This window comes from Nansenia antarctica (genome assembly GCF_963989245.1).
Source record: "Nansenia antarctica genome assembly, chromosome: 2".
Taxonomy (NCBI): Eukaryota; Metazoa; Chordata; class Actinopteri; order Argentiniformes; family Microstomatidae; genus Nansenia; species Nansenia antarctica.
Genome location: NC_137675.1, coordinates 51023719 through 51046064, shown reverse-complemented (window position 1 = coordinate 51046064; position 22346 = coordinate 51023719). Strand labels below are relative to the sequence as shown.

General features: G+C 47.2%; 1 protein-coding gene across 1 annotated transcript; it reads right to left on the bottom strand.

Moving 5' to 3' along the window:
• Positions 1-646: 646 nt before the first annotated feature.
• LOC308150246 (tudor domain-containing protein 5-like) lies at positions 647-14516 on the bottom strand (the record flags this gene model as incomplete). Its single annotated transcript, XM_080523097.1, has 11 exons — positions 647-822; positions 1082-1232; positions 4504-4593; positions 4979-5143; positions 6393-6521; positions 6653-6848; positions 7670-7879; positions 8266-8459; positions 13258-13307; positions 13904-14167; positions 14288-14516. 11 exons carry the CDS (start codon positions 14514-14516, stop codon positions 647-649), a joined length of 1854 nt encoding a protein of 617 aa, XP_080379223.1.
• Positions 14517-22346: the final 7830 nt, after the last annotated feature.

Sequence of the window (22346 nt, the reverse complement as noted above, 5' to 3'; positions counted from 1 at the left end):
TCTCTAGCGATCCTGTATTACTCCAGAACAACTGGTTCCATATGGTTCCTTCCTCTCATTCTAGCCTCAGTCCCCCACCCTCCCATTCTGGGAATGCTGTAGCTGCAGGCTGTAGGGTGATCCTATAAACAAACATGGATCAGCCAGAAAAGCCAGTAGATCAGGGGTGTTCAAACTACGACCCACGGGCTAACTGTGGCCCGTTTCCTGTTTTCTGAGTCCTGAATTTAAAAAAATAAAATGGATATGGCCGTTAGAAAATAGTCTTGCGGAAAACAAAATAAAAAAACCTTGATCAAAAAGAAAATAGTCTGAAAATGAGAATGAGAAACCTGGTATTCAAGACCAAATGTGGCCCCTGAGCCAAAAGGTTTGCCCACGCCTTCTTTGTCATGGTTAGACCTGCAGCATGACATTGATACAACATTACCACCCAAACAGTCTCTATGCGTAATAGAAATCATGAACATTACAAACTCTTACCTGATTTTTATTACATTTTTATTAAAATGCTAATACATTTAACAGAACAACAAAATGTAACAGAACAACAACAACATTTAACAGAATTTAACAAAAATTTAACAACATTTAACGAAATTTAACAAAATGTAACAAATGTAACAAAATTTAACGGGGGGGGGGTTCAGTCCATTTTGTAGGGGGACCAGTGGAGGAGGTGGGCCCCGGCCGCCAGGCGGGCAGATGCGCCCAGGCTGAAATGCCAGGGGTGACGGACATGGAGCACTTTCCCCGACCCGAAGAGAGGGAAGATGAAGCTGGGGGAGGCTGCCCAGAAGGCTGGGGCGGACACACACACACCTGGACAGGACATAAAAACCCCTTAGAGAGGACAGATCTCTTCAGTGGTAACATCATCAGTGGTAACCATCTACCACTGGGTTTGCAGGGTTGAAATGTACATGCCCTTCATGAGGCTAACTTCAATGGGGTTTTCTAGCATAATTAGTGCTCTGGTTAGCCCCTGGTGTGTGTGTGTGTGTGTGTGTGTGTGTGTGTGTGTGTGTGTGTGTGTGTGTGTGTGTGTGTGTGTGTGTGTGTGTGTTTGGGTAGTAGTCACCATATGGGGAGCTCTGGGTGTGCATTAGTCCAGGGGTGTGGAGGCTCAGTGGTCTCAGGATGGGGGGCTGGGGGGGAGCGCCCCCCTCCCCTACACAGCCATGACAGGGCTGCTGCTTCTCCTTCCCTCTGGGCGGAGGCTGCTTCCATGTCTGAGGGAGGGGGAGGGGCTGAAGTCTCTGTTTATATTCAGACGTATAGATTATATACACTACCGTTCAAAAGTTTGGGGTCACCCAAACAATTTCGTGTTTTCCATGAAAACTCACACTTTTATTTATCAAATGAGTTGCAAAATGAATAGAAAATACAGTCAAGACATTGACAAGGTTAGAAATAATGATTTTTATTTGAAATAATTATTTTGTCATTCAAACTTTGCTTTCGTCAAAGAATGCTCCCTTTGCAGCAATTACAGCATTGCAGACCTTTGGCATTCTAGCTGTTAATTTGTTGAGGTAATCTGAAGAAATTTCACCCCACGCTTCCTGAAGCACCTCCCACAAGTTGGATTGGCTTGATGGGCACTTCTTGCGTACCATACGGTCAAGCTGCTCCCACAACAGCTCAATAGGGTTGAGATCTGGTGACTCCCCTGGCCACTTCATTACAGACAGAATACTAGCTGCCTGATTCTTCCCTAAATAGTTGTTGCATAATTGGAGGTGTGCTTTGGGTCATTGTCCTGTTATAGGAGGAAATTGGCTCCAATCAAGCGCTGTCCACAGGGTATGGCATGGCGTTGCAAAATTGAGTGGTAGCCTTCCTTATTCAAAATTCCTTTTACATTGTACAAATCTCCCACGTTACCAGCACCAAAGCAGCCCCAGACCATCACATTACCTCCACCATGCTTGACAGATGGCGTCAGGCACTCTTCCAGCATCTTTTCATTTGTTCTGCATCTCACAAATGTTCTTCTGTGTGATTCAAACACCTCAAACTTAGATTTGTCTGTCCATAACACTTTTTTCCAATCTTCCTCTGTCCAATGTCTGTGTTCTTTTGCCCATATTAATCTTTTCCTTTTATTGGCCAGTGTCAGATATGGCTTTTTCTTTGCCACTCTGCCTAGAAGGCCAGCATCCTGGAGTCGCCTCTTCACTGTAGACGTTGACACTGGCGTTTTGCGGGTACCATTTAATGAAGCTGCCAGTCAGGACCTGTGAGGCGTCTATTTCTCAAACTAGAGACTCTAATGTACTTGTCTTCTTGCTCAGTTGTGCACCGGAGCCTCCCACTTCTCTTTCTACTCTGGTCAGAGCCTGTTTGTGCTGTTCTCTGAAGGGAGTAGTACACACCGTTGTAGGAAATGTTCAGTTTCTTGGCAATTTCTCACATGGAATAGCCTTCATTTCTAAGAACAAGAATAGACTGTCGAGTTTCATATGAAAGTTCTCTTTTTCTGGCCATTTTGAGAGTATAATCAAACCCACAAATGTGATGCTAGGCAAACTGGCTAGTAGTCGCTCTATGTGTAGAGGGCTGCAAGGGAATTTTCCTGGCTACATAGTGTACAGGTTTTTGCTTTTGCCTGCTTGTGGCTCTGTCAGTATGTGAAGCGCATTGAGTTGCATCTTGTAAGAAATGATTTGATGCTCCAGATACTCAACTAGCTCAAAGGAAGGCCATTTGTATAGCTTCTCTAACCAGCAAAAACGTTTTCAGTAGGGATGTCCCGATCCCATTTTTTCACTACCGATACCGATACCGATACCTGGGCTTCAGGTATCTGCGATACCGATACCAATCCGATATTTGTATTTATTGTTTTACTCCTGAATAATAACAAATACTTCCCCAGTATATAGTCCACAGCAACAGTTGGCTATTAAAGACTGCCAGCCTTTATTCAAGCAACAAAAACAGTACTCTGCAGTACTCAGTGACCAACTGGTTAAAACAATTTAGACAGCAGCATTCAGCATTGTAGAAAAAAAGAGTTACTGTCTGATTTCTAGTTTTAGTGCCTTCAGGTTTTGATTCTATTTATCTTCTCTTACAAATGGGAAATCAATTATAGGACCCTTTTTAAAAGTGTAGCCTAGTGACGCTGCTGGTGAGACCAGAAATCGAAGGGGTGTCAACAATATCTGGCTTTCTTTTTTTTCAACTCAAGTTTTAAGTACCCAGTCCATATAATAAAAAACAGTTATAATCTGTGGATTGGATTAACTGTTCTCGTTTTTCGGAGGCTACCAGTAAGTGATAATGACTTGTAAACATACTCTCGTTTTAGGACGTGTTCAAAAGCAAGGACTGTGTGTTCATCTAGTTATGTGTAGTTATGTGTTTTTAGCATGTCCATGTTCTCTCAGTATGTTGTGATGATATAAAAACGCAGTTAGACGTTTGTAGCGATGTACCACTGTTAGCCGCTAGCAGCGTTTGTTGTGGTTTGATCAGTCACTTTTCTCCTGTCGCATTCCCATTCGGTGCACCAACATTCAAATACTCGTGTCACCTTGAATTTTTTTCCGATTTCAATGTATGACGCATCATTTGAAAGCTTACCATCTGTAGTTTCAGACTATGTAAATAACCGAAAAATTACTTAAGCAAATGGTTTATGATTTCACCAGCTAGCATCATGACATTGTCAGACTCATTACAAACAGGTAGCTACTAGCCAACTCTCCTGCATGTGACCACTGACTACTACTGTTGTCATCACGTGAGTGACACGCCAGATCGGCCACGCAGATCGAAGCCTATTTTTTTTCTTGTGCGATCTGCGATCCAGCATTCAGGACCAATATCGCAGCGATATGCGATATCGATATCGGATCGGGACATCCCTAGTTTTCAGCTGTGCTAACGTAATTGCACAAGGGTTTTCAAGGTTTTTCTAATCTATTAGCTTTTTAACGCGATTAGCAAACACAATGTACCATTAGAACACTGGAGTGACGGTTGCTGGAAATGGGCCTCTATACACCTATGTAGATATTCCATAAACAAACAGATGTTTGCGGCTAGAATAATCATTTTCCACATTAACAATGTATAGAGTGTATTTCTGATTAATTTAATGTTATCTTCATTGAAAAAAACAGTGCTTTAAAAAAAAAAAAAAAAAGGACATTTCTAAGTGACCCCAAACGTTTGAACGGTAGTGTACATGCATAGACTGGGACAACTAAATGAGCTTTCTCATAACGACTGTTTGGAACTGGCTGGATTTAGTCTTGTTCAAAGAAAACCGAGAGAAATAGTGAAACCAGTCCATACACAAACCCTCAAATAAAAGCTGAGAATCTCTACTGTAACTTCATGGTTATTGTTTTTGATTTCCAATCCAAACTTTTGGAGTGTAGAGTCAAGAGACTAAAAAACACTTGACTGTCCCATTACTTAGGCAGGGAACGGTGTGTTTCATTTTAGGATATCACCGACTAAACACAGTCAAGCCTGTGTCCTTACCTCAGTTGTGTCTCCATGGTAACCCAGGTCTTGGGCTGCCTTGGGCTGTACCACCTCTGGGGTGGGGGGGTCCGGGGTCCACCCCTGGTCCTATTAACAACATTAAAACATTACACACAATAGAACAGTTAAGGCATTGGATATGACGTCTGATAAGCCATCAGATACGCTACTGAGAAACAAGAGTAAAGGTATAATGCTATAATGGTAACTATAAAAAAACGTTGTTCTAATTCACGTGAGCCAGTGTTTCCACGGCAATGCCAAGTATAAAACAGGGCAAACAATACCGAAAAAGTACTGTTGGGATTACTTTTTGTGCATTAAACAATACAACACCCTTTTAGAAAGTCGGAGTAATATTATAAAAGTATAATAATCAAATTGATTTACTTTTAATAGACATGCATTATCTATTGTACACATTCACACTCTTGTTCAATCTGAGGGCGTGATACAGGGTCAGTGGTCCTACTTGGGCCTTGACGTTGACCTGTGTCACCCCGATGTACTCCAGCTCTGGGAGGTCAAGTAGCTCCAACACAGCAAGGCCCAGGTTCGCACAGGACGCAAGTGGGATGCCACGCAGGCAGTTGACCAGGCCATCAATCGCTTGAAACACCAGGAGATCGTCGGGGTGCTGCAGCCAGGCAGGACTGGTTTTGGATGGGGATCAGCACCCAAGATGTGGTCCAAGGCAACGAGGAAGGAAAGGAAAGATCTAGTGATCTCCGAAGTCGTAAAGATCGAAGAGGAGTGCTACAAAATCAGAGCCGTGGGCCAACAACAGCAAGGAAGGTGGACAACGTGGGAGGCTGTGATCAACAGAGCCATCACATGGAAGGATATGTGGAGGCTGCCCCAAGCAAGGCTGAGCTTCTCGATCAGGGCCACCTACGACACCCTTCCCAGTTCCCGGAACCTGCACCTCTGGTACGGCACAGAGGAGACCTGCCAACTCTGCAACGCCAACAACCCAAACTTGCGACACATCCTCTCTGGATGCAAGGCGGGACTGACGCAGGGTCGGTACAGATGGCGGCACGACCGGGTGCTGCGCAAACTAACGGAAATTCTGGAAGCACGCAGACTGGAATCAAACAAGAGCAGCCCAGTCACATCACAGCAGCGGATCCAGTTTGTCCGGCAAGGGGGAGAAAGTCAGGGCAGCAGCACGAAGCAGTGGTCCCTCCTGTCTCCTGGAGGAGAGTGGAACATGAGAGCTGACCTCGATCGACAGCTGAAGTTCCCACACGAGATCACATCAACCTCCCTTCGGCCAGATGTCGTACTCTGGTCTACCCCGATGAGGACAGTCATCATGGCGGAGCTGACCGTTCCATGGGAAGAGGGGATGGAGGCTGCCTTCGAGAGAAAGAAGGAAAAGTACACAGACTTGGCAGCTGCGTGCTCGCAAGCAGGGTGGAGGGCAGTCACCTATCCTGTGGAAGTTGGGTGCAGAGGCTATACAGGAACATCTACACAGCGGCTCCTGAGGTCGCTGGGGATCACAGGATCCAAGCTGAGAAAGGCGCTCAAAGACCTGGCGGAGGAGGCTGAACAAGGGAGCTTCTGGCTCTGGCTCAGAAGAAAGGACAAGGCGTGGGGGAAAGGAGGATCCTAGGGCTGGCTGCAGGGAGTGGCAGGGAGACGTCCCTGTCACTGCTCCACCACCTTGAGATGTTCCGGGATTAAAGGAGCGAAACATCAGTGAAGGGTGGCTCCCGGCTGACGACCCTGCAGTCAGCCCACTGGCACCGTCGGAGGTGCGACAGGCAGCAATGCCCAGCAGGTATACCCACCTGTGCTTTCATCTACGTGTGTGTGTGTGTGTGTGTGTGTGTGTGTGGTGTGAGTATTGTTAGAATGGGGAAAGGGGAGCTCTTCACCTGGGGTGTGTCAGGGGTTTGGGTGCAGGGCTCTGGGGTTTGGTCCATGTCCATGTCTACTTCATCCATTCCTTCATCAAACACACCTTCTCCCAGATAGAGGGTCACAGGGTTGAACTGGTCACACAGCTGAAAGGAGAAATAAGAATATATCAGAATAAATGGATGAATGGAATGGATCATTGTTGTTGAATGGATATATACAGTATGTGTATGCAAGTGTATGTGTGTGTGTGTGTGTGTGTGTGTGCCTTACTGACCTCTGAGTTGACTGCAGGGGGACAGGAGATCCCGTGGCCCTGGCTCTGCAGGACACTGTGAATGTACACATCCTCCTCTGTGTTTGTGTCACACAGGAAGACCTGCAGAAAGTCTGTGTGATAGCTGTCCAGGGCTCCCACCAGGGGGCGCTCACAGCACAGCTTCTGGAAGGAGCTGGTGGCGTTCTCACTCCAACTGCCCTGGAACACCAAAACACTGGCTTTTAATATTGTTAAGTAAGTAAAGTAAAGTAAAACTTTATTTATATGGCGCCTTTCGTACATGAATGCAACTCAAAGCACTTTGAATGGGAGAGTGCTATCCTGAATGTAAATGTGGGTTATGGAAGTCAATGGGACTCTATGGGAACAGTACAGTGTTAAAAGCTTGGGGAGATTGGTGGTCAATAAGAGTGATATGAGATTGTGTGGAGCCTTACACCCATTGGCTTGATTCCAGTGAGCGATGAGGGGACTGCTTGTGCCGGGAGCTCAGAGTAACAAGACCTTGGGGTGAGAAACCAGAGAGATGGAGGGAGACGACAGCAACACAGACAAGGAGGTCTAAACACTTGTCATCAAAATGACCGTCACATTTACGCAACATTGACTTTACACTACAGTATGTGGCGAGAAGCAGTCTCCCACACTATGGTGTCGACCCAAACCATACGGACACAGTACGACATTGTTACGGGTCAGACTGCTTTCTTGTCACATACAGCTTCTCAACATCAGCTTTATTTTAGAGAGCCAAGCTACAATGAAACACAGAGTGAACACCTACACACAGAGCTGCCAAGTCTCACGCTTTGGTCGTGAGACACACGCATTCAGGACTGAAGCCGTAAGCCTTGTCTGTGAAACCGGCCCATTGACTTTCATTGATGCATACTGTCTGAACTGGACCAGAAGAACCCTACTTGTCTACATTGCTGTCTGTCTGTCTGAACTGGACCAGAACAAGCCTACTTGTCTACATTGCTGTCTGTCTGAACTGGACCAGAAGAAGCCTACTTGAGGAACTTGAGGCTGGTCCTGTCCACAGTGGTGAGGACCCCATAGTCCACGTAGTAGACCTCCACCTGGGTCTGGCTGAGGATGCGGTGGACGACGACGCGGTAGAACCACATGTCTCTGGGATCCACGCAGCACACCTGGCCCTGACGCACGAAGCCTGAGGGAAGGGCGTAGCGCTCCGCCACCTCAGGACAGGTGTAGCAGCTCCTAGGAGGAAGACATGGTCCCACAAACTCCAAAGTGACTTCAAACAAATACATTTAAGTAAGTGAATCATCTATCCATCAGTCATTGTAAGAAAAAATCATCTATGCTAAGATCTATGCTAGGCCATTGGCAGTCGCAATGCTAGAAGAAGGAAGAATTATTATTATTATTTTTTTGATTCTATTCATGGTTCTTTTTAACCAGTGAAGATGCAGTACTCTGATCTAACCATAGGGTTACGTTCCAGCTACTATGTCATTCATGTGGTTACCTGAGATATTAGACCTGATAAGAGATCTGATCATCTGCAGCATGACTACAACCAAGGCAACCATTAATTTCCTGTTCATGTTGCCTTCCCGGTCTGAGCGGCACCGTCTCCTCACCTCATATTCATCATCATGTCCACCAGGGCGCGGGCCTCCTGGGTCTCGTTGAAGCTGATGTAGAAGTTGCTGGGTGACTCCACATGCTCAACCAGCACAGATATCAGCTCCCGGGGGCCCCTGCGCGTGGGAGCCCTCAAGCGCTGACCCCGCAGGGCGTCCAGAGGAACCACCTTCCCAGGACTGGACCGGACCTGGACACACACACACACACACACACACACACACACACACACACTTGTGTTTTTACTTGTGTCACCACAAAGAGGCTTTGAGGACTGAATGAAGGTTCTCTAAGATTTACAATCTCTAAAGAAGATGTACAGGTGATCAGACATACAGGTGATCAGACAGACAGGTGATCAGACATACAGGTGATCACAGACATACAGGTGATCAGACAGACAGGTGATCAGACAGACAGGTGATCAGACAGACAGGTGATCAGACAGACAGGTGATCAGACATACAGGTGATCACAGACAGACAGGTGATCAGACAAACAGGTGATCAGACATACAGGTGATCAGACAGACAGGTGATCAGACATACAGACTGTCAGAGAATTCCACTTATTGGAAGAAGTTGTGGTTTCCTGTTGCGTCCTGTTGCGTTTGCCGTAGCTGTTTGCTGTTTGCTGTTTCCGGGTTCAGAGCACGCTGGCGTCAAGCGCTGTGACTGCCGCTTTTGTCCCCCGGTCCTGTCTTTTGTATCCTGTCTTTTTGTATCCTGTCCTGGTTTCTTGTTTTCGCCGTCTACCTTGTTTTGTGTGCCCGTCTTCCCGCGGAGGTCTCCGCTTTTTATTTTTCGTCTTTTCTTTTCCAAGTATTTTTGACTTTTCGCCGACCTCCGCTGCTTTCCACCTCCCGCCTCTCACTGCCTCCACTACCGGATTACAGTATCCATCGCCTCCGCTACCGGACTACAGTATCCATCGCCTCCTCTACCGGACTGCAGTATTCACCGCCTCATCATTCCTGTCCCCCGGCTTTGTGTTGCTGACCGACCCGCTGCGCGCCGCTCTCAGACATCGCTGGCCTGGCTGTGCTGTGCCACTACCCCCGTCCCGGGAGGTAGCCACCACTCCCTCCCCGGTTCGGGGGTTGCCATCTCCGCAGGTGAGTGTCAGTCCTTCCCGGCCTTCACTCACTACTGCAGGTTTTGGTCGCTGGCATGGCACGGTTAGGCTGGCCGGCCGCGCGGGTTCAGTCCCAGGCTGGCAATACAGATGACAACAACAACAACACCACGCTGTCACTCTGGTCCACTGCCATGTTTACACAACTCACTGCCCACCAACTACTAGCCACTCCCAACCTATCCACTGAACTGCTCCCACCTGTACTCTGGTTTCATCTCCAACTTGGACTCACCCTCCTGCTGCTCCTATCGTTTTGCCCTGGACCCCCGCCCACCATACTCACCTATACTGCCACTGACCTTCACTCACTGAACCATAACCATCGCCTCACTGCTGCTGCTGCCACCGCCGCCACCAAGGCAGGCATTCTCCGCCGCCGCCGCTACATCCACCGAGGCTCCCAGCAACATCGACACCGGACTCTACACCACCCTGAAGGCACAAACATCCCCTCATTTTGGACTAACTCTCGCTCACCTGTCATCACCCCACACCGCACCGCCGACCCCTCAAACCTCCGCTCTCTCCCTCCTGCTCCCCCATCCATCTCCCTTGCACTATTGAACACTCGCTCTCTCTCCAACAAATCCCCTGTCATATCTGAACTGATACTGGACAACAACCTGGACATACTTCTCCTCACTGAAACCTGGCAGCAACCCTCGGACTACTACTCACTCAACCAGGCCACCCCCCCTAATTACTTAATCGCTAAACCCCGCCTCTCCAAGCGAGGGGGTGGTCTCGCTGCTCTCCACAAACTCACCCTAACTGTCACTGTACTGGACCTCAACCTCCCACCCATGTCATCCTTCGAATACCTCGCTTTTTCACTCCCCAACTCCATAACTGCACTCCTACTCTACCGCCCACCGAGGCCACACCCCTCTTTTCTGTCTGATCTCTCTGAACTCCTCACCATTGCCTCTTCCCTTTCTACCCGTCTCTTACTCACCGGTGACTTTAATATCCATGTCGACCAACCCAACTCCAACCTCACCTCTGATTTCCTCTCTCTCCTTGATTGTTTCCACCTCACCCAGCACATCAACTTCCCCACCCATGTAAAAGGCCACACACTCAACCTTGTCTGCTCTGCCTCCCTACCCATATCCAACCCCCACCCTCTTCCTTTCCCACTCTCTGACCACCACTGCATCCTCTTCTCTGCCCCCCTGCCCCTACCGCGCCACCCCATCAAACGCACCATCTCCTTCCGTAACATAAAATCTGTCAACCCACTCACTCTATCCCAGTCCATATCTTCTGCCCTCCCCACTGACTCCACTCCCACCAACCCGGAAGACTATGCCACCTTACTCAACTCCATTCTCTCTGACTCCCTTGACTCACTGGCCCCCTTGAAAACCATCACTGTCTCCTTCACCACCTCCTCCCCCTGGTACACCCCTGAACTACGCACCATGAAACAGACCGGCCGCCAACTTGAACGACTACACAATAGAACCCACCTCACTGTCCATGCCGAAGTCTACAAGCAACATATCTCCTCCTACCGTGACGCACTCCAAGCTGCCAAATCTGCCTACTACTCCACCCTCATCAACACCTCCAATCGAAACCCCCGCACCCTCTTCTCCACTGTCAAGACACTACTCCAACCCCCGGACAACAACACAACTTCCTCCCCTGACCTCTGCAACTCCTTTCTCCACGCCTTCAACAGCAAGATCTCCCACATCAATAGCTCACTGACTGCCTCCATCTCCAACTCCACCACCCCCGCCCCCCCTGCTGTCATCTTCCCCCCTCCTGACTACCCTCCCCCTACTCCTCTCACTACTTTCTCCCCTATTGACTCCTCCCTCATCACTACTATCATCACCGCCTCCAAAACAACCACCTGCTCCCTTGACCCCCTCCCTACCACCCTGACCAAGGCCTGCCTCCCTGCCCTCATCCCCCACCTCACTGCCCTCTTCAATCAGTCACTATCCCAAGGCCACGTTCCCTCAAGCTACAAACTTGCCGCTGTCACCCCCATTCTCAAAAAGCCCACTCTTGACCCAGCCAATCTCTCCAACTACCGCCCCATCTCCAACCTACCATTCCTCTCCAAAACCCTAGAGCGCGTTGTCGCTGCCCAACTTCACTCCCACCTCCAATCCAACAAACTGTATGAACCCCTTCAATCTGGCTTCCGCCCACATCACAGCACCGAAACAGCCCTGGTCAAAGTAATCAACGATCTCCTCACCTCTGCAGACTCAGGTGCCCTCAACATCCTAGTTCTACTAGACCTGAGCGCAGCCTTCGACACAGTGTCCCACTCCATCCTCCTTCAAAGGCTGCGCCAACTGGGTGTTGAGGGCACCGCCCTGGACTGGCTCACCTCCTACCTCACCAACAGACACCAGTTCATCTCCCTCTCCGGTCACACCTCCTCCTCCTCCTCTGTCACACAGGGGGTCCCACAAGGCTCAGTCCTCGGCCCCCTGCTCTTCCTCTGCTACACACTTCCCCTCGGTCACATCATCCACCAATTCAACCTGGACTTCCACTGCTACGCTGATGACACACAGATTTACATCACCACAAACTCCACCCAGAACCCACCCCTCACTCACATCGAAACCTGCATCTCCGCAATAAAAACCTGGCTCACACACAACTTCCTCAAACTGAACAGTGACAAGACCGAAGTCATCCTCATCGGCACCAAATCCACCCTCAATAAAACCGGACCCATCACACTCACCATTGACGACACTACCATCACCCCCTCCCCCCTGGCTCGCAACCTCGGCTTCATCCTGGACCCCACCCTCTCATTCGATCCCCACGTCAGTTCCATTGTCAAGACATCCTACTTCCACCTCCGAAACATTGCAAAAATCAGACACTGCCTCTCCCCCCCCGCTGCTGAATCCCTCATCCACGCCTTCATCTCCTCCCGCCTCGACTACTGCAACTCCCTACTCACCGGCATCACCTCCCGCTCCCTCCATAGACTCCAGATGGTCCAAAACTCTGCTGCACGCCTCCTCTCAAACACCCGCTCCCGTGACCACATCACTCCTGTCCTCCACTCTCTCCACTGGCTCCCCATCAAAGAACGTATTCAATTCAAAGTCCTCATCCTCACATACAAAGCCCTCCATAGCCTGGCCCCCCCTTACCTGACTGACCTCCTTCTCCCCCACCGCCCTACCCGTACCCTCCGATCCTCATCCATTGTTCCCCTCACTGTCCCACCCTCAAAACTCAAAGGCTTCGGTCACCGTGCCTTTTCACGAGCTGCCCGCCTCTGGAACTCTCTCCCTCAACCACTCAGAGACTCACCCTCACTCCTCACTTTTAAATCCCACCTCAAAACCTACCTGTTCTCCCACGCCTACAGCCTCCCCTACCCCTAGCCATCTCCCCCATCCCTGCCACCCCCGCCCCCCCCCTGGACATGCATACAACCTTCCCCGTTCGTTAACTCTGTGTTCTATGTGCTCATGTTATCTGTTGCTTGTTGTTTCTGTGTTTTCCGTTCTTCCCATATTGTCAGCGTCTTTGAGCCTCGGAAAAGCGCTATATAAATCCAATGAATTATTATTATTATTATTATCAGACAGACAGGTGATCAGACATACAGGTGATCAGACAGACAGGTGATCACATCTATTCTTGTGAATGCATTTTGGTTTCAGCCTCAATTGTCTATGAATTTGTCCAGCTTCTGCAGGGGGCATAGAAGCTATGGATTACACCTTGAACAAAAGGGCAAGTAGGACATACCAGCTGCCCATGTCTTCTTAGACCTGAGTCAGACATACCAGCTGCCCATGTCTTCTTAGACCAGAAGAAGTCCATCTTAGAGTCAGATGGGTCTCTTCTCTCACCTGTTGGAAGGTCTTGGTGGTGAAGCGGAGGTCTGTCTCTGACTTCAAGTCTGTGTCATTGGAGGCAGAGTGGGAATGCAGTGGGATTAGCTGAACAGAATCGATAGGATGCATTTTACTTTTTAACTATTTAGCAGACGCTTTTATCCAAAGCGACTTACAATTACAGATTATAGAGACACAGTAAATTAGGGCTAAGTGCCTTACTCAAGGGCCTACTAGTGGTGGTGTTCCCAGGTCTTACTCAAGGGCCTACTAGTGGTGGTGTTCCCAGGTGGGATTTGAACTCATGACCTTCTGATCACCAATCCAACTCACCATCCACTAAAACACCACACCCTCATGGCCATGTATAGTTAACGGTAGAAAACAGGGACACTGAATGAGCAGTATGGACACAAGTGCTAAACAATTGCAATATTGATAATGTATTCCTGCTTTCACATCAGGTGCTTGAAACGGATACATTGAGAGATGTTTTAAGAAATGTGAAGAAAAACCAATGTTGAACAGAAAACATACCATCTTATCTGTCTACACAGATATATCTGCACTATACTATACTATACTATATACATACTATACTACACTACACTATATATATACTATACTACACTATACTATATCCACTGCAGCATCAACCCACCTGTGTCTCCTACCGGCCTCACAGCTGTGTCTGTTGAGGGGTTCTGCTGTGGTGGAGGTGGCTCTAGGTCAGCCTCCAGCTCTGACAGGCCAACGGGCCCCTGGGTGAGCAGCTGGCCGAGCTGGGCCCGGAGCTGAGCAGGCAGGGCCGGGGGCGTGGGGGCCCGCCGGGGCGGCGCCATGGAGGACGGCTTTCTGTGGCGCTTAGGGTTGCGCTGCCTGGCCACCAGCTTCCCCATGCCTCTGGTGCTGTCGTCCACAACCGCTGCAGAGGGACCAAGGGATGGGAGGAAAAAGAGAAGCAAAGGGATTGGATGGAATGAAGTCATTGTTTTTCATTTCATACATGTGCTCTGTGCAGGTCAAAGTATAAGACTGGGCTTACCTTTCAACACCAAGCTGCCGTCTCTCAAATACCTCACGTTCACCACGTCAGGCATCGCCATCATCATGTCCAGCACATTGCTGAAGCCCAGGGCCTTCAGAGGCAGAGGGTGGCCCATCATGTTGATGTAGTCCTGTTTCAGTTGGTCCAGGGACAGGCCTAGCTTGCTTGATATGAGCAGGGAGCGCACATCCTTCTTCAGCCTCGAGACCTTCTGGTCTTGGGTCATCCTGCCTGTCAACTGTCAGACCAAGGAGAGATGAGGAGAACAGATACTTTAGTACAAACCTAACAACATTTCAAAATGTTATAGTGACAATCAAATTAAACCCATGTTTCTTAGGCTGCTAGTTACTCACGACCTGTTCTTTTCTTTTCTTTTTTAAGGTATTATTTTTTAAGTCCAACCAAGTCAACTCGAATCTGCAAAGCAATTTAGAGAAGAAAGTTATCTATCCATTTTGTTGGCCAATAGTGTCTTCTATGGATGCAAAGCAACTTACTCACTACTTGAATAACAGTTCAGCCAAGTCGATTCACGAGAGAGAAGTCAAATAAAGACACGTATTGGCAGTGGTTTTTAAGTCGCTGTTCTCACACTTCAGCGAGTAACCTTATAACCGTAACCCTAACTAACCTAGGTTAACTAACCCTAACCAACCTAACCTAGGTTAACTAACCCTAACCAACCTAACCTAGGTTAACTAACCCTAACCAACCTAACCTAGGTTAACTAACCCTAACCAACCTAACCTAGGTTAACTAACCCTAACCAACCTAACCTAGGTTAACTAACCATAACCAACCTAACCTAGGTTAACCAACCCTAACCAACCTAACCTAGGTTAACTAACCCTAACCAACCTAACCTAGGTTAACTAACCCTAACCAACCTAACCTAGGTTAACTAACCCTAACCAACCTAACCTAGGTTAACTAACCCTAACCAACCTATCCTAGGTTAACCAACCCTAACCAACCTAACCTAGGTTAACTAACCCTAACCAACCTAACCTAGGTTAACTAACCCTAACCAACCTAACCTAGGTTAACTAACCCTAACCAACCTAACCTAGGTTAACTAACCCTAACCAACCTAACCTAGGTTAACTAACCCTAACCCAGCATTGACATTGACTTCATAGCTAGCTAGCTAGTTAGCAACCATGGTACATCTGTCTTATCAACATTGTTGCACGACAGTTGCAGCTTGCAGAATATAATATAATAATATAATCTTTACCAGCCTCTATTCAGACACGGTTGTCCATGAGGGTTTGTGCACGTTCAAATAAGATTATTATTATTATTCATGAAACAGTACGTTCAAATAAGATTTTTGAAATGTTATGAAACAGTCCTCAGTCTTGAATCAGCAACGTGCAGGTGTTAATGAGACAGACAGCTGACGTCATTATCACACTGACTTCAGTCATGAGTCATGACAGAATAACTATACTTATTATAACTATATATATATATATATATATATATTAACTACTATAACTTTGAGAATCACCTAAAAGGTTGCTAAACGTGTGTGTAGCGGCCCAAAAAAATTTGCCAACCGATCAACAACCATGACGTGCGCCGACACCCACCATCGTTTGTTCGGGAGGGGGAAAAGCTGAGGACTAGAATTTCAAGTCCTGATCTGGGCCCACTGAATGTGCCCGATGACAGGACGCTGATGTGTACTTTAGGCACTTTTAATCTGTACAATGCACACAAAAATAATGCTGTAATGAAACGTCAAAACATGTAGGTGTCTTCTCAGCACGAGTCAACCTAGCACAAAAAAGGACAACTGAAGCATTTCAGCTAACTGACGCGGAGAACAGTGATGCGCGCTAGCATACAGAAAAATGAACCACGAGGTTAGTTCAATTAAAGTCTCTAAAACGCTCATAACACCTATGTTTTCGATACAACATGACAGAATGTATGTGCACTCATTCTTAAATGCATGTACAACTTCTCATGTGCACTCAAATTAAAGTTATGACAAGTATATTACAAGTTTACATTGCACTGCTGTAGACACGTACCTCTCTCCGTCTCATAGAATGCAGACAGAGAGAAACGCGGAAAATAGTGACGTTACGCTCGACGCAGTAGTCACGACACAGCGTCGATCTTCCGACACAATGTGCGTCGATATATGTATCAGATAGAGCAGTGGTTCTCAACCTTTTTTGGGCCAGCGCCCCCCTGTCCATTATCCAGGTCTCTTACCGCCCCCCATCAAAAAAAAGTAGGCTTATTTTCTTCCCTGAATATTAATGTTGACTAATATTCTGTGTTATATCACAGAACAACAATAACACAGCAGCAATTTCACACATGTCCGGTGCAGAACAAACAGCAGGCTACAAAACTGTACATTACAACTAACATTGTTTGTTTTTTAAGTGTGCTGGTGTTGCATTTCGCCAAATTGCTGTTTTATGATGCTAATATTTATTCATTTTTGATTGGACTTTGGGGGGGGGGGGTGTCACAATATGGCGCCAAACGCTAGGGGGCTATTATTTAAATATTTTATTTAGTATTCTATGGTATTATTTTCATAAACTGACCACTTAGTTCAAATTTCTCATATCAAAACATAACAAAGTTCCAAAGTTCAGAGCTCTGCGCTCCGGGAGCGCTCAGGGATGGGTGCTCTGACTGAAAACACGGTTTTGCCCGAGCAAACTGACCGTTCGTGCATTTACGAACGTACCCGTAATAACACTGCTGACAGCTGATCAATCGCAAGCAGAGTAGTGGTTTCCTATAGCAACAAAAGACGCTGACAGCTGTTCGGAGTGCTTATGTGTTCGTTTCCAGGACATCACAAGAGGAGCAACATATCACAAAAAAGCGATCGTATATTTTAGTTTGTAAACGTTAAGACGAACACATCGCAATGCTAACCTCAGAATGGCACTAGGGATAACATCCACAACAACACTTAACAGTAATACATTTATGTAATATACTGTAATGAACCTGCGAGGGGAGGGGACATTCGTAGCTGATTTCTCTAGGTTCGATTATTGGTAAGCGACAGAGAGCTTTCCGGACTGGTTACAATACGATCGCTTTTTTGAGATAGGTTGTTCCTGCTGTGATGTGCTGGTATGGTGGTATGGTATTAGGCATTAGCACTAATTTTAACTAAATTAAATAAGCTGTATTGAAAGGAAGCGAACGCATAGGCGCAGAGGGTAGTGTGTATACGCGGGGAGTGAGTATTTGGCACGTCACTGGCGGGGACATGGACTGAGTATCACAACTAAAATAAGAAATGTTTTGCTTATAGCCAACAATTACAATGAGCCCACAAACTGAAACATATGATGATGACCACGGGTCTTTCTGCTGCTGACCAAGGGGCTGAGTCCTGTTGATGGGCCCATTTTTCTTTTAGAGTCTGTAGGCTACTGTATTTGTTTATTAAGATTTCATAAATATGATATATTGTCTGAATTCTTTTCTTGTTTTATAAAATGTTAATTATTTTAATTTCTTGCGCTGGTTTATGAACAACATGTACAATTGCAGGAAACTAGCACAAATAATTGGGTGGGAGAGAGGGGCCGCCGCTGCCAAAACGCTTTTGGCTCGCTCCACCGCCAAAAAAATCTCACTCCAAACTTTTGGTGAAACTTGGCAGCCCTGCAAAAGGTATATCATATCAAAACATAATCTAGGGATGTAAAGGAATAAAAAAAATCACATCTAGAATTTGCCCACCCAGATGGTAATGAAAAATGGTTTGGCCCAAGGACGATCTCGACTTTGTCGCTTTTACCACGTCACGCACGGTATCAACCAATGAAAATGCGTGGGGCATCAACCAATGAAAATGCGTGGGGCATCAACCAATGAAAATGCGAAACACGCCCCCATATTTGCATACAGATCTGATAATCGGGGAAAGAATGAAAGAATGAATGTGGAAAAGAAAGAATGAATGTGGAAAACAATGTGGAAAACAATGTGGAAAAGAAAGAATGAATGTGGAAAACAATGTGTAAAAGAAAGAATGAATGTGGAAAACAATGTGGAAAAGAAAGAATGAATGTGGAAAAGAAAGAATGAATGTGGAAAAGAATAAATAAATATAGAAATGTATTTCGTTATACTGTGTGTATTCATTCATTTATTTGTTCATACATTCATTTATGTGTCTATATATTTATTGTTAATTTTGACAGACTTGGTCAAATCAAATCAAATCATCAAATCAAATTTTATTTGTATAGCGCATTTCTTACAAGATGCAACTCAATGCGCTTCACACAATGAACATTTTCAGTCAATCAGTCAATCAATCAATCAATACTGACAGAGCCGCGAGCAGGCAAAAGTAAAAACCTGTACACTATGTAGCCAGGAAAATTCCCTTGCAGCCCTCTGAATGAATGAATGAATGAATGAATGAATGAATGAATGGTCTTTATTGTCATTGCTATAGTACAGGTACCAAACAACGAAATTTGGGAGGGGTGGCTCCCCTGGTGCTAGGAAAGAAAAAAAAAGAAAAAAAACAAGAAGGGAAAGGAGCTGGTTTACATAAATAAAGGCCTTGTACACTATCCACTATACTATACTGTACAGATAAAATGACTAGGGTTGTCATATTGCACATAGTGTTATTGCACATTCATTTAAAGTGTCGCAGTTTGCAGGCTTGAAATGTACACATTTGTGCCTCAGCACTACACCTGATTTTTCAATCCAGCAGCTGCCATCAATCCGTCCAGACTGTCCAGGGGCCAGAACCTAGGTCTTTGCTGTGTTCAGGGCCTGGATGGCCCTGGGGTAGAAGCTGAGCTTCAGTCTGTTTGTCCTTGCGGCCATGGTCCTGTACCGCCTTTTCGAGGGCAGCCGGGCAAAGTGTTCGTACCCAGGGTGGGATGGGTCTCTGGAGATCTTGGAGGCCTTCCTGAGGCAGCGTGTGTTGTACAGCTCTTCCAGAGAGGGGAGGGGGGCGCCGGTGATCTTCTGGGCTGTTCTCACGACTCTCTGTAGCGCATTTCTCTCTGCGGCTGTGCAGCTGGAGAACCAGTTGCAGATGCAGTAGGTGAGGATGCTCTCCACTGCGCAGCGGTAGAAGGCCACCAGTATCCCCTGCTTGTTGTGGTCCTTCCTGAGGACTCTCAGGAAGTAGAGCCGCTGTTGTGCCTTCTTGATGATGGCTGCTGTGTTGTTCTTCCAGGACAGGTCATCCTGTATGTGCACCCCCAGGAATCGGAGGGTTGAGACTCTCTCCACGCTCTCTCCGTCGATGAGCAGGGGCTGGACCTCAGATTTTTTCCTCCTGAAGTCCACGATGATTTCCTGGGTCTTTGACTTGTTCAGCAGCAGGTTGTTAACCTTGCACAGCTTGCTCAGCTGCTCTACCTCATCCCTGTACGCCGCCTCGTCCCCCCCCGAGATGCAGCCCACCACGGTGGTGTCATCTGCAAACTTTACGATGGAGTTGCTAGGGTGGACGGGGGTGAAGTCGTAGGTGTAGAGGTTGTAGAGGATGGGGCTTAGCACGCAGCCCTGGGGGGACCCAGTGCTGAGTCTGAGGGCTGCGGAGGTGTGGGAGCCCACCCGCACCCTCTGGGGGCGGTCGGACAGGAAGTCCTTGATCCATGCACATATAGAGTGTGATAGTCCCAGGTCTAGTAGTTTGGTCACTAGCCTGTCTGGAAGGATGGTGTTGAAGGCGGAGCTGAAGTCCACAAAGAGCAGTCTCGCGTAGCTGTTTCCCCTCTCCAGGTGGGATAGAGTGGAGTGGAGAGTCGTCGTGATGGCGTCCTCTGTGGACCTGTGGGCTCTGTAGGCGAACTGGTATGGATCCAGGTTGGGCGGGAGGCGTGTGACTATGTGGGCCCGGACTAGTTTCTTTACACATAGAGCGACTACTAGCCAGTTTGCCTACCAGTACCCAGCGGTGGGCCCCCACACCCCCCCCCGGGGAGCCCCCGCCGCCCCACACACCCAGCCCGCCCCACCACCAGCACACCCGGCCCAGCCAAGCAAGCACAGACCAAGGACGGCCAAGCAGGTGCCCCGGCGGCGGAACAGACCAGGCACACGGGGCAGCCGGGGGGCCCAAGGGGAGGCCAAGGACCACCGGCACAAAGCAAGCAAGCAAGGGCAAAAAACCTGTACACCATGTATCCAGGAAAAGTTCCTTGCATATTATCAGCGTACACACTGTCCATAAATGTAGTGTTATATCTGCATCGTTCTGCATCCAGCATGGTCACAGGTCCTGCCAAAAGAGAATCTTAAGCACAGTTATGATGCAACAACACAATAAAGACAATAAAGATGACAGCAATACAACCTGATGGTGGTCCTGGTACACCCTTGTACCGGTTCCAGTACTGCTCTAGGTGCTACTGGGAGCTGACAGTGCCTCATCAGCACCCGGGTCCATTTTCCTGTCAACACAAATCTCAAAACACGAGTATGGTGTAATGGCCTAGTGATCCTAGTTCTATAATGTCCAATGTCTCCCTTAGTAGCAAAAGGCGACATTGAATAAGTAGGTTTTGAGGTCACGCTTAAAAATGTCCTGAGTTTTAGACAACCTCAGGCCCTCAGGTAAGGTGTTCCACAATCTAGGAGCATATGCTAAAAGCTGATCCTCCAAATCTCTTTGTCCTAGCCTCTGGCACTATTAAAAGTTCCGTGCCACTAGACCTTAGGGGTCTAGCTGGTGTGTATCTTATGAGCATGTCCACCATGTAATTGGGTGCATCGCAGTGGAGTGATTTATAGACTAGTAAAAGGATCTTAAAGTCTATTCTATAACTGGCAGGGAGCCAGTGTAGTGATCTCAAGACAGGTGTGATGTGCGCTCTTCGTTTGGTCCTAGTAAGGACACGAGCAGCAGCATTCTGAACCATTTGTAGTCTATTAATCATTTTTTGGGGGAGACCTGTCAGGAGAGCATTACAGTAATCTAGCCTACTAGTAACAAACGCATGCATTAATTTTTCGGTGTCTGCCTGGGAGAGAAATGATTGTACCTTAGTGATGTTTCTTAGATGGTAGAAGGATGTTTTAATAGTATTATTAATATGAGTTTCAACATTTAGATCTGGGTCAATTATGACACCAAGATTCCTAGCCTGACACTTAGTGTTAACAGCTAGCGTTTTCAAGTGTGCAGATAATTTCTCTCTCCCAGTTTTCTCGCCAATGATCAATACCTCTGTTTTTTCTTGATTGAGTTGGAGAAAGTTTTGTGTCATCCAAATATTAATATCAGCAATACAATCTATCAGGTGGTCGATCATCTTGTAGTCGTTGGGAGTTACTGAGATATAAAGCTGAGTGTCGTCAGCATAGCTGTGGTAGTTAACGCTATGCCTCTTGATAACAGAACTGAGGGGTAGCATGTATAGGCTAAAAAGCAACGGTCCTAAAATGGACCCCTGGGGACAGAGGCGCCCCGTCCATAGAGGCAACCAAGGCAATTGCTTGGGGCCACCAAACAAAAAGGGCCTTTTTGTCAAACTAAAACTGTCCTTGGATGAATGTATTTTCAATGGAAATCATGGCATTCAGCGTTCAGTCGCTCTGAGTCTGCTCGCGCTGCGCTGCGCTCGCGCTGCGCATACATTCATCCAAGGACAGTTTTAGTTTGACAAGCTAAACAATATGAGGGTAGTTAAGAGTTTAACTACTTTTCATTGTGAAATAGCTAGTTTGGTAAAGTATTCCCTGCAATTACGGCGTTATTATATGATCTATAACACCACGGACATCCATATCCGTAACCACTATTGGCAGTATCCACGCCGCTGCCCCAAAACCCCCCTAGTGGGGTCCCGCCCCCTTCTAGCTTGAAATTGACTTCTAGCTGCCTCTCAACTGTCAGCAGCAATCATGAAGCGATCGCACATTTCTGGTCACCAAAAAAGAAAAAAGAAACGAGAAGACAATGAAAACGACACCAGGATAGTGGTAAGTGGATAGAAGCTGCAGAGTGCAAAAATGTAAATAAGATGCAGAGTGCAAAATAAGTAAGATGTCTTACAGGCAGACAGACAGACAGACAGAC